Below are 12,978 nucleotides of genomic sequence, written 5' to 3'. Positions count from 1 at the left end.
GGCTGTTTATTCCGTACTTGGAGCTGGGGAGGGTGGTCGTGGTGGCATTCGAGGCATGCGGTTCCGTCACTGCCGCCCCCCCCCCCCAGGGCACCGCGGTGAAAGTGGCAGGCGAACCGGTTTGAACGGCACCCACCGTGTCCGTCACCTCCCGCCCCCTCCCCGGCACACTGTACGCACTGTACACGCGGCGGGGCGTGCCAGTGGTGTCAGTGGTGTCAGTGGTGCCAGGCCAGCGGTGCCAGTGGTGCCAGCGGTGCCAGCGGTGTCAGCAGTGTCAGTGGTGTCAGTGGTGCCAGGCCAGTGGTGTCAGTGGTGCCAGGCCAGCGGTGCCAGTTCTGGTGGCGCAAAAAACAGCGACGCCACGTGGCCTTAATGCGGCGTGTGTACAAGAGGCGACGTCTAGGGAACGTTGTTGCGTGTGTGTGGTCTGTCACTGTGTGTGTGTGTCTCTGTCACTGTGTGTGTGTGTCACTGTGTGTGTGTCTCTGTCACTGTGTGTGTGTCTGTCACTGTGTGTGTGTGTCTGTCACTGTGTGTCTGTCACTGTGTATGTGTGTCACTGTGTGTGTGTGTGTGTCACTGTGTGTGTGTGTCACTCTGTGTCTGTCACTGTGTGTGTGTCACTGTGTGTGTGTCTGTCACTGTGTGTGTCTGTCACTGTGTGTGTGTGTCTGTCACTGTGTGTGTGTGTCTGTCACTGTGTGTGTGTGTGTCACCGTGTGTGTGTCTGTCACCGTGTGTGTGTCACTATGTGTGTGTGTCACTGTGTGTGTCACTGTGTGTGTCTGTCACTGTGTGTGTGTCACTGTGTGTGTGTCTGTCACCGTGTGTGTGTGTGTCTGTCACCGTGTGTGTGTGTCACCGTGTGTGTGTGTGTCTGTCACCGTGTGTGTGTGTCACCGTGTGTGTGTCTGTCACCGTGTGTGTGTCTGTCACCGTGTGTGTGTGTCACCGTGTGTGTGTCTGTCACCGTGTGTGTGTGTCACCGTGTGTGTCTGTCACCGTGTGTGTGTCTGTCACCGTGTGTGTCTGTCACCGTGTCTGTCACCATGTGTGTGTCTGTCACCGTGTGTGTGTCTGTGTCACTGTGTGTGTCTGTCACTCATGGCATATGTGTCCACCACAGGGGCTTAACGGGGGCGCTGGACGGGTGCGAGGGGCTGGTAACCCCTCCACCTTCAATTAATTACCACTAAACCGCGAATTAAGTATATAACTAATAAGCTTGTCCCAGAGGCCCCGGGGGGCCAGGCGTTTATGACGTCTCCTGGCCAAACCCCAATTGGCGGAGCCAGGAGATTGAATATCTACCCTCGGGGCTCCTCCAGAAACAACGAAAAACCACTACGGGTGGCCACGTGGAATGTTCGAACGCTCACTGCGGAGGAGAGGCTGCCACTCCTCTGTCCGGAAGCTGGACCGGTACCGCCTGGATCTATGTGGCATTCAGGAGGTCCGGTGGACCGGCTCTGGCTCCTGCCACCATGAGGGGTGGACAGTCCTCTACTCGGGGCAGCAGACTGCCAAACAACAGGGTGTGGCTCTTCTTTTGAACAAAAGAATGAAGGGGGCGTGGGAGCGTGGCGGTGAGGTGTGGGAAGCTGTAAGCCCCAGGCTACTTTGGGCTCACCTTCCCATCAACCGGAGGCGAGGAATGGTGGTCGTGGTTACTTATGCCCCCACCGAAGACGAACATCCGTGGAGGGATGCAGGCAAAGCCGATGAGTCAGATACCTTCTATGACCTCCTGTCACAGGTGCTGGCTAAAGTGGCCCCTCGGGATAGAGTCATCATGTTGGGTGACTTCAATGCCCGAGTTGGTCATGATACTGGCACCTGGTCTGGAGTGATTGGAGGGCATGGGCCAGATCAGCTCAATAACAACGGTAGGAGGCTGCTAGATTTTTGTACAGCCCATGGGCTTGTAATTACCAACACGCTGTTCCGGCATCGGCGCATCCACACAACATCATGGATGCATGCCGGGTCCAAGCAAGAACATCTGCTGGACTACATAGTGACAGACCAGCGGATGCGAGCCCATGTCCTTGAACCAAGACCAACCGTGGAGCTGATCTGCCCTCTGACTATCGACTAGTCATCTGTAAGATGCGCCTGCCATTCTTCCACTCCGGTGGTGGGTGTACACCCAGGACCCCATTCCAACCTAAAGTGGCCTGGTCTCAGTTATCTGATGAAAGTTGCAAGCGAGAATTTCATCATCGCTTGCAGCTGGGATTGGCATCGTCCCCGACTCCTCCTGATGTCGAAGGTAAATGGGGGAGGTTTAGGACTGTGCAGCTGCAATGGCTGCTTTGGGTACGCGGTCCAGACCTCCCCAGAGACCCTGGCTGACAGAGGAGGTGTTCAGGATGGTTGAGAAAAAGCGACAGGCCCACTGTCATCGGCTACAGAATCCCACATCAGAGAATGAGGAGGCTTACCGCAGCCTTCGCTCGGAGGTTCGGAGAGCCGTGAGGCGCTGCAAGGATGGGTGGTGGTCGCGGGTTGATGAGGAGATGGAGTCTGCCTCAGTGGCCCGAGATCACAAATCTCTATTTAACTCCATCAAAAAAGTAATCTGCAGCGCCACACCTATTACCATCATTAGGGGAAAAAAACGGTGACCCAATCTCCGACCCCCAGGAACAGGTTTGCAGATTTGCTGAGCATTTCTGTGAGGTCCTGGGGGAGGGAAAATCCCTCAGCCAGGAAAACATCGTGGCACAAAGTGAGGATGACCCTGCTGAGGCTGCGGTGCCTCAAATATTGGAAGAAGTCACCCCCTGTGAGTGGCTGGCTGAGGTGCCATCTGTTGAGGAAGTACTGAAGGCGATCCGGAGTCTGAGACCAGGAAAGGCAGCGGGCAAAGATGATCTCCCAAGCGAAATGCTGAGGGAGGGCGGCGTTTGTGCACAGACTGCCCTATATGACATAATAACAACAGTCTGGACCACTGGACGGGTTCGCAAGGATTGGAAGGATGCCTGTAACAACTACAGGGGCATCTCACTCCTCAGTGTGCCGGGAAAGGTCCTGGCAAGGATTATTCAACATCGCCTTGCTAGGCACGCTGAGGAGAGGCTTGCGGAGCCCCAATGCGGTTTCAGGAAAGGGCGGTCCTGCACAGATGCCATATTTTCTGTCCGTCTGCTACAGCAGAGGTGTAGGGAATTCCAACAAGACCTACATCTCTGCTTTATTGACCTGGTCAAGGCCTATGATACCATCAGTAGGCCTGGGCTCTGGGTCGTTCTTCGTGCTTTTGGAGTACCTGACCCTCTGCTCACGATCATTAAGGACCTTCATGATGGTGAGCGGGCCCGGGTAAAACTACGTGGCCGGGAGTCAGAGCCATTCCCTGTACACCTTGGGGTGCGACAGGGATGTCCTCTGGCTCCCACATTATTTAACATCTATTTTGACCACGTAGTTTGTGAAGCCTTCAATAGCTGTACCGGGGGAATCTCCATATGGTACAGATATAGTGGGAGGCTGATCGATGCCCGGGTGCGGTCAAGGGATGGCTCCCTATTGCTCAACCACGTTATGTATGCTGATGATTTGGTAATAGCTGCTCAGTCAGAGGAGGAGTTGGGGACGCTGCTGCTGAGACTGGAGCGTGCCACTAAGAGGTGGGGCCTTACGATCAGCCCCACCAAAACTAAGCACCTGCCTGGGTATTTTGTACCATCGGACACTCCACCCCCACAACTCCCAATCGGTGATGGGGCAGTTGTGGAGAGAGTGGAGAGTTTCCCATACCTGGGCAGTGTGCTCATGACTGGCTCCAGTTTAACAGCAGAGGTCTCACTCCGAATCAGTCGAGCGGCAATATCTTTTCATCGGTTGCGTAACGCTGTGTGGAAGCTACCTGGTCTGTCGCTCCGCACTAAGCTTCAGGTCTTCTCGGCCACGGTCATTCCCTCCCTTCTCTACGCTTGCGAAACGTGGACCCCCCTAATGGAACATCTTCGCCGGTTAGAAACATTTAGGCTGGCCTGCCTACGATCCGTCCTGGGTTTAACCAGGCTGGATTGTGTGAGGAGCTCACAAATCCTTGAAAGATCTGGTTAAGGTCCCATCGGTGAGCTCCTCCGGCGGGGAAGGCTGCATTGGCTGGGTCATGTAGCCCGCATGCCCAGCCACCGCATGCCGAAACAGCTTTTGTTCGGCCGGATTGAGGGGGCTAAACGGGTGCGGCACGGGCTAGAGAAGAGATGGAGTGATGTGGTACAGGAGGACGTGGAGCTGAGTGGACTTGCCGATGACTGGTACCAACGGTGTCAAGATCGGCCTCTGTGGAGGAGGCTCGCGAAGGACGCTACTGGGCAGTTGGAGGCAGTCGCCCTCCAACATCAACGGAGGGCGGAGGAGCGACGCTCACAACAACGAGCGGAGCGCCGGGTGGCTGAAGCACAGCAGGTTGGCACAGTAGGGGGCACAGGTGGTGCACCAGCCACTCATCTCAGTCAGTCGACCCGTGGCACCTGGGTCTGCCCCGTGACCTCCTGCCAGCGGGCGTTCGACACTTCATGTGGCCTCAGGGTGCACATAGCCTGGCACAAGCGTCGTGGTGACGTCACTGCCACTTAGTGGCAAATGGCGGTTGTTGTTGTTGTTGTGGATGTATGTAATGTGTGTGTAATGTGTGTGTGTGTGTCTGTCCCGGCCTTCACAGGTGCTGCTCGCTGACAGCACTTGCCCCAACAGTCCGTTCAGGCTACACGGGGGATCTTTGTCTTTGTTTCGTCTGTCACAGTGCGAGTGCGCGTCGGCCTTCATCGGTGCTCCTCGCAGGCAGCTAACACAGTTTGGGGGAATCTTTGCCTCTGTGCCTGTGTGTGGTACACACACACACACGTACACACGTACACACCCGTGCATGCACGCACACACACGTACACACTCACACACACATGCACGCACACACACACACGCCCCCGCGTGCCCATGCAGGCGCGTGTGAAGGATGTCGGACAACGGCGAGGCGGAGGACAAGCCGCCGGCGCCGCCGATGCGCATGACGAGCACCATCATGGGCAGCAAGGAGTCTCCCGCACCGCACCACGGCTCCAAGCCACTGCCCTCGGCGCCCCCCGACGAGAAGAAGTCCAAATCGCGTGTCCTGGGCTCCATCTTCGGGGACCGGCGTGAGTGGGGAGTGGGGGGGGGGGTGTGTGTGTGTAACGGTGTGTGTGTGTAACGCTGTGTGTGTGTAACGGTGTGTGTGTAACGGTGTGTGTAACGGTGTGTGTGTGTGTGTAACGGTGTGTGTGTAACGGTGTGTGTAACGGTGTGTGTGTGTGTGTGTAACGGTGTGTGTGTGTGTAAGGCTGTGTGTGTGTAACGCTGTGTGTGTGTGTAACGGTGTGTGTGTGTAACGGTGTGTGTGTGTAACGGTGTGTGTGTGTAACGGTGTGTGTGTGTGTAACGGTGTCTGTGTGTGTGTGTAAGGCTGTGTGTGTGTAACGCTGTGTGTGTGTGTGTAACGGTGTGTGTGTGTAACGGTGTGTGTGTGTAACGGTGTGTGTGTGTGTGTAACGGTGTGTGTGTGTAACGGTGTGTGTGTGTAACGGTGTGTGTGTGTAACGGTGTGTGTGTGTAACGGTGTGTGTGTAACGGTGTGTGTGTAACGCTGTGTGTGTGTAACGGTGTGTGTGTAATGGTGGTGTGTGTAACGCTGTGTGTAACGCTGTGTGTGTGTAACGGTGTGTGTGTGTAACGGTGTGTGTGTGTGTAACGGTGTGTGTGTGTGTGTAACGGTGTGTGTGTAACGGTGTGTGTGTGTGTAACGGTGTGTGTGTGTAACGCTGTGTGTGTGTGTAACGGTGTGTGTGTGTAACGGTGTGTGTGTGTAACGGTGTGTGTGTGTAACGGTGTGTGTGTGTAACGCTGTGTGTGTAACGGTGTGTGTGTAACGGTGTGTGTGTGTAACGGTGTGTGTGTAACGGTGTGTGTGTGTAACGCTGTGTGTGTGTAACGCTGTGTGTGTAACGCTGTGTGTGTAACGGTGTGTGTGTGTAACGGTGTGTGTGTGTGACGGTGTGTGTGTAACGGTGTGTGTGTAACGCTGTGTGTGTGTAACGGTGTGTGTGTGTAATGGTGTGTGTGTGTGTAACGCTGTGTGTGTAACGGTGTGTGTGTGTGTAACGCTGTGTGTGTGTAACACTGTGTGTGTGTAACGGTGTGTGTGTGTGTGTGTAATGGTATGTGTGTGTGTGTGTAACGGTGTGTGTGTGTAACGCTGTGTGTGTAACGCTGTGTGTGTAACGCTGTGTGTGTAACGCTGTGTGTGTAACGCTGTGTGTGTAACGCTGTTTGTGTAACGGTGTGTGTGTAACGGTGTGTGTGTAACGGTGTGTGTAACGGTGTGTGTGTGTGTGTAACGGTGTGTGTGTAACGGTGTGTGTAACGGTGTGTGTGTGTGTGTGTAACGGTGTGTGTGTGTGTGTGTAAGGCTGTGTGTGTGTAACGCTGTGTGTGTGTAACGCTGTGTGTGTGTGTAACGGTGTGTGTGTGTAACGGTGTGTGTGTGTAATGGTGTGTGTGTGTGTAATGCTGTGTGTGTAACGGTGTGTGTGTGTGTAACGCTGTGTGTGTGTAACACTGTGTGTGTGTAACGGTGTGTGTGTGTGTGTAATGGTATGTGTGTGTGTGTGTGTAACGCTGTGTGTGTAACGCTGTGTGTGTAACGCTGTGTGTGTAACGCTGTGTGTGTAACGCTGTTTGTGTAACGGTGTGTGTGTAACGGTGTGTGTAACGGTGTGTGTAACGGTGTGTGTGTGTGTGTAACGGTGTGTGTGTAACGGTGTGTGTAACGGTGTGTGTGTGTGTGTGTAACGGTGTGTGTGTGTGTAAGGCTGTGTGTGTGTAAGGCTGTGTGTGTGTAACGCTGTGTGTGTGTAACGCTGTGTGTGTGTGTAACGGTGTGTGTGTGTAACGGTGTGTGTGTGTAACGGTGTGTGTGTGTAACGGTGTGTGTGTGTGTAACGGTGTGTGTGTGTAACGGTGTGTGTGTAACGGTGTGTGTGTGTAACGGTGTGTGTGTAACGCTGTGTGTGTAACGGTGTGTGTGTAATGGTGGTGTGTGTAACGCTGTGTGTAACGCTGTGTGTGTGTAACGGTGTGTGTGTGTAACGGTGTGTGTGTGTGTAACGGTGTGTGTGTGTGTGTAACGGTGTGTGTGTAACGGTGTGTGTGTGTGTAACGGTGTGTGTGTGTAACGCTGTGTGTGTGTGTAACGGTGTGTGTGTGTAACGGTGTGTGTGTGTAACGGTGTGTGTGTGTAACGCTGTGTGTGTAACGGTGTGTGTGTAACGGTGTGTGTGTGTAACGGTGTGTGTGTAACGCTGTGTGTGTGTAACGCTGTGTGTGTAACGCTGTGTGTGTAACGGTGTGTGTGTGTGACGGTGTGTGTGTAACGGTGTGTGTGTAACGCTGTGTGTGTGTAACGGTGTGTGTGTGTAATGGTGTGTGTGTGTGTAACGCTGTGTGTGTAACGGTGTGTGTGTGTGTAACGCTGTGTGTGTGTAACACTGTGTGTGTGTAACGGTGTGTGTGTGTGTGTAATGGTATGTGTGTGTGTGTGTAACGGTGTGTGTGTGTAACGCTGTGTGTGTAACGCTGTGTGTGTAACGCTGTGTGTGTAACGCTGTGTGTGTAACGGTGTGTGTGTAACGGTGTGTGTGTAACGGTGTGTGTGTGTAACGCTGTGTGTGTGTAACGGTGTGTGTGTGTAACGCTGTGTGTGTGTAACGCTGTGTGTGTGTAACGCTGTGTGTGTGTAACGGTGTGTGTGTGTGTGTATAACGCTGTGTGTGTGTAACGGTGTGTGTGTGTGTGTGTGTAACGGTGTGTGTGTGTGTGTAACGCTGTGTGTGTGTAACGGTGTGTGTGTAACGCTGTGTGTGTAACGGTGTGTGTGTGTAACGCTGTGTGTGTAACGGTGTGTGTGTGTAACGCTGTGTGTGTAACGGTGTGTGTGTGTGTGTAACGCTGTGTGTGTGTAACGGTGTGTGTGTGTGTGTAACGCTGTGTGTGTGTAACGGTGTGTGTGTGTGTGTGTAACGCTGTGTGTGTGTAACGCTGTGTGTGTGTAACGGTGTGTGTGTGTGTAACGGTGTGTGTGTGTAACGCTGTGTGTAACGCTGTGTGTGTAACGGTGTGTGTGTGTGTAACGGTGTGTGTGTGTGTAACGCTGTGTGTGTAACGGTGTGTGTGTGTAACGGTGTGTGTGTGTAACGGTGTGTGTGTGTAACGGAGTGTGTGTAACGCTGTGTGTGTGTAACGCTGTGTGTGTGTAACGGTGTGTGTGTGTGTAACGCTGTGTGTGTAACGCTGTGTCTGTGTAACGGTGTGTGTGTAACGCTGTGTGTGTGTGTGTAACGGTGTGTGTGTGTGTATAACGGTGTGTGTGTGTATAACGGTGTGTGTGTGTGTGTGTAACGGTGTGTGTGTGTGTGTAACGCTGTGTGTGTGTAATGGTGTGTGTGTGTGTAATGGTGTGTGTGTGTGTAACGCTGTGTGTGTAACGGTGTGTGTGTGTGTGTAACGCTGTGTGTGTTACGCTGTGTGTGTAACGCTGTGTGTGTGTGTGTAACGCTGTGTGTAACGCTGTGTGTGTGTAACGCTGTGTGTGTGTAACGCTGTGTGTGTGTAACGCTGTGTGTGTAACGGTGTGTGTGTGTGTAACGCTGTGTGTGTAACGGTGTGTGTGTGTAACGGTGTGTGTGTGTAACGGTGTGTGTGTAACGCTGTGTGTGTGTAACGCTGTGTGTGTGTAACGGTGTGTGTGTGTGTGTAACGCTGTGTGTGTAACGGTGTGTGTGTGTAACGCTGTGTGTGTGTAACACTGTGTGTGTGTAACGGTGTGTGTGTGTGTGTAATGGTATGTGTGTGTGTGTGTAACGCTGTGTGTGTGTGTAACGGTGTGTGTGTAACGGTGTGTGTGTGTAACGCTGTGTGTGTAACGGTGTGTGTGTAACGGTGTGTGTGTGTAATGGTGTGTGTGTGTGTAACGCTGTGTGTGTGTGTAACGGTGTGTGTGTGTAACGCTGTGTGTGTAACGCTGTGTCTGTGTAACGGTGTGTGTGTAACGCTGTGTGTGTGTGTAACGGTGTGTGTGTGTGTGTAACGGTGTGTGTGTGTAACGCTGTGTGTGTGTAATGGTGTGTGTGTGTGTGTGTAATGGTGTGTGTGTGTGTAACGCTGTGTGTGTAACGGTGTGTGTGTGTGTGTAACGCTGTGTGTGTAACGCTGTGTGTGTAACGCTGTGTGTGTTACGCTGTGTGTGTAACGCTGTGTGTGTGTGTGTAACGCTGTGTGTAACGCTGTGTGTGTGTAACGGTGTGTGTGTGTAATGGTGTGTGTGTGTAACGCTGTGTGTGTGTGTGTGTAACGCTGTGTGTGTGTGTGTGTGTAACGCTGTGTGTGTGTAACGCTGTGTGTGTGTGTAACGCTGTGTGTAACGCTGTGTGTAACGCTGTGTGTGTGTGTGTAACGCTGTGTGTAACGCTGTGTGTGTGTAACGCTGTGTGTAACGCTGTGTGTGTGTGTGTAACGCTGTGTGTAACGCTGTGTGTGTGTAACGCTGTGTGTGTAATGGTGTGTGTGTAACACTGTGTGTGTGTAACGCTGTGTGTAACGCTGTGTGTGTAACGCTGTGTGTGTGTGTAACGCTGTGTGTGTGTGTAACGCTGTGTGTGTAACGCTGTGTGTGTGTGTGTGTGTGTAACGCTGTGTGTGTGTGTGTGTAACGCTGTGTGTGTAACGCTGTGTGTGTAACGCTGTGTGTGTGTGTGTGTAACGCTGTGTGTGTGTGTGTGTAACGCTGTGTGTGTGTGTGCGTAGCCAACAAGAAGAAGGAGAAGGAGCGCCCCGAGATTTCACTGCCCTCCGACTTTGAGCACACGGTGCACGTCGGCTTCGATGCCGTCACGGGGGAGTTCACGGTAATCGCTCACCACCTCCACGCTCACCACTACCGCGCTCACCACCTCCACGCTCACCACCTCCACGCTCACCACCACCGTGCTCACCACCTCCACGCTCACCACCTCCACGCTCACCACCTCCACGCTCACCACCTCCACGCTCACCACCTCCACGCTCACCACTACCGCACTCACCACCACCGTGCTCACCACCTCCACGCTGGCCACTACCACACTCACCACCACCATGCTCAACACCACGCTCACCACCCTCGCCACGCCCACCACGCTCACCTCCACCACCGCACTCGCCGCCACCACCACCAGCCGCTCCACCACCACCACCACGTTTACCACCAACACGATCCCCACAACTCTCACCTACACCACGCTTATCACCACACCACCCTTACCACCACCACAACTCTCACCACCACCATGTTCTACGTGCGCGTGTACACACATGCATGTACACGTGCGTGCCTGCATGTGTACACTCGTGGCTGTGCGTGCACGCCTGTATGCGGTGTGCGCGTGCCTGTGTCCGCCTGTACTCGCGTGTATGTCCGTGCCTCTACTCGTGCGTGCATGCAGGCGCCTGCAGATGTACGTGCCTGTACATCTGCGTGCCCGTACATGCGCCTGTACACGTGCGTGCCCGTGCGTGCGTCTGCGCCTGTACACACGTGCGTGCCCGCCTGTACACGTGCGTGCCCGCCTGTACACGTGTGCGTGCCCGCCTGTACACGTGCGTGCCCGCGCGTGCGTCTGCGGGGAGCAGGGGATGCCCGAGCAGTGGCTGCGTCTCCTGTCGACGTCCAACATCAGCAAGTCGGAGCAGAAGAAGAACCCGCAGGCGGTGCTGGACGTGCTCAAGTTCTACGACTCGAAGGAGAGCGTCAACCAGAAGTACATGAGCTTCACGCCCGTGCTGGGTGAGCGGGCATCCCCCCCACCGCGTCGTGCCCCCCCACACGCCCGCGGGTTTTAGTGGTCGGGGCAAGGCTGGGAGTGCGGCGCCAGTGAGGCGGTGATGGCGGCGGGGGGGTGGGTCTCGTGTCACCGTGCACGCAGAGGAGCGGAGTCTTCATCCTTCACGTTTGAGAAGCGGCCGCCACCTTTGTTGCGTGCGTGCGTGCGTGTTGTTGAGCCTCTCGAGTTGGTGGTCGAGGCAAGGCTGGGAGCGTTGTGGTGCTTTGCCGTGGCAGTCCTGGTGGTGGTGTTGGTGGTGGTTATTGTGGTGACACTAGCAGTGGTGGTGGTTATTGTGGTGACAGTGGTGGTGGTTATAGTGGTGACACTAGCAGTGGTGGTGGTTATAGTGGTGACACTAGCAGTGGTGGTGGTTATAGTGGTGACACTAGCAGTGGTGGTGGTTATTGTGGTGACAGTGGTGGTGGTTATTGTGGTGACAGTGGTGGTGGTTATTGTGGTGACAGTGGTGGTGGTTATAGTGGTGACACTAGCAGTGATGGTGGTGGTTATAGTGGTGCCCGTGGTGGTGGTGGTGGTTATAGTGGTGATGGTGGTGGTTATAGTGGTGACAGTGGTGGTGGTGGTTATTGTGGTGACACTAGCAGTGGTGGTTGTTATAGTGGTGACAGTGGTGGTGGTTATAGTGGTGCCCGTGGTGGTGGTGGTTATTGTGGTGACAGTGGTGACAGTGGTGGTTATTGTGGTGACACTAGCAGTGGTGGTGGTTATCGTGGTGACAATGAGGAGCAGTGGTGCAGCGGTTAGCACTGTTCCGTGCTACGAACTCGGCAGGCACCCGAGTTCGATCCCCGCTCACGGCCACCACCAACACCAGGGATAGCGATGGTCTCGACCGGTCTTGGGTCTCCTCCCCTAGTTCGGCTCGGCCTCAAAACGAGCGCCTGGTGTAGCGGCGTGTGGCAAACATCGCCACTGTTAAGGATACACGGGGGGTCTTTGCCTTGATAGCGGTGATGGTGGCAGTCCTGCCGGTGGTGACGGTGGTTTGTGAGAACGTTCGGACGCGTGAATGACATCTGGTTTTTCGTTTTTATTTCACAGATAAAGTTGAAGCTTACACAGGAACCGCACAGGTGAGGGAGGCTCTTACCGTCATCGGCGAGAAATCATCATCAGCAGCTGCTACAGCTCTAAAATCATCATTATCATCATCAGCAGCTGCTACAGCTCTAAAATCATCATCATCATCGGCGTCATCACCACCATCATCAGCAGCGGCGGCAGCATTACAACCGCCACTATGCTACTCGCATAGTGTATGAACATCCATCCGTTGGCTGGAAACGTCTTCATACGTAGAGGCCTGCAGAGCTTGGGCGATTGCAGGTAGCGCCGGCACACCAGCGACCAGCGCTGTCTGTCCGTGGGCTCTCGGCGTTTGTGAGAAGGCGAGGGGTCGCTTGTACTGACCGGGACGACGCTGCGTGTCGTCGTCGTCATCATCGTCATCATCGTCATCATCGTCATCATCGTCGTCATCGTCGTCGGCAAGATTATCATCGCCGTGGCTCCCGCGTGCACGCGCCACTCTCTCTGTGCGGCGAGCGGCGGCTGGCGGTGAGCGCTACGCCGCCCCTTCGAACCTGGCCGCGACCCGAGTTCCATCCCCGCTCACGGCCACCGCCACCACCACCACCAGCACCACCGGTGCGATGGCGATTATCGGAACCGGTCCTGGGCCTCCCCTAGGTCGCCTCGGCCCGAAACGAGTGCCTGCGCGCGCAGCGCAGCAAATGTCGTCGCTGGGGAGGGAGCGGGAGACGAAGGTGGCCGCCCCCAAGCCCCCCCGTGCACCGCGCCGGCCTTCATCGGCGCTGCTCGCTAGGAGGCACTTGCCCCCGACAGTCTGTCGGGGCTACCCGGGGAACCTCTGGTCTGTGGCGCAGGTGACGAAGGTGGACGCGGGGTGTGCGGAGGCCGAGGAGGACGACGACGACGACGACGACGACGCCTCGCCTCCTCCGATCGTCGCCCCAAGGCCGGAGCACACCAAGTCCGTACGTCTCGCACGCAAGCCGCGCCGCGCCGCGCCAGGCCAGGTGCA

The 12,978-nt window shown here is 55.1% G+C and overlaps 1 protein-coding gene across 1 annotated transcript in view; it reads left to right on the top strand.

The window, feature by feature from the left end:
• LOC142923295 (serine/threonine-protein kinase PAK 2-like) overlaps window positions 1–12,978 on the top strand; it is a 44,302-nt gene that overhangs the window by 15,798 nt on the left and 15,526 nt on the right. Inside the window, exons 2-6 of the mRNA XM_076064340.1 lie at window positions 4,963–5,156; window positions 9,856–9,956; window positions 10,720–10,873; window positions 11,976–12,007; window positions 12,821–12,931. Coding sequence (XP_075920455.1) covers window positions 4,976–5,156; window positions 9,856–9,956; window positions 10,720–10,873; window positions 11,976–12,007; window positions 12,821–12,931 — 579 coding nt within the window. The 5' untranslated portion in view covers window positions 4,963–4,975. The remainder of the gene's footprint in view (window positions 1–4,962; window positions 5,157–9,855; window positions 9,957–10,719; window positions 10,874–11,975; window positions 12,008–12,820; window positions 12,932–12,978) is intronic.

This window comes from Petromyzon marinus, unplaced genomic scaffold, assembly GCF_048934315.1.
Source record: "Petromyzon marinus isolate PM22_M1 ecotype Great Lakes invasive population unplaced genomic scaffold, UKy_Petmar_22M1.pri1.0 PM_Scaffold_4, whole genome shotgun sequence".
In the NCBI taxonomy this organism is placed as follows: Eukaryota; Metazoa; Chordata; class Hyperoartia; order Petromyzontiformes; family Petromyzontidae; genus Petromyzon; species Petromyzon marinus.
Note: the sequence above shows the minus strand (reverse complement) of the source record. Positions and strands in the feature narration are given on the sequence as shown.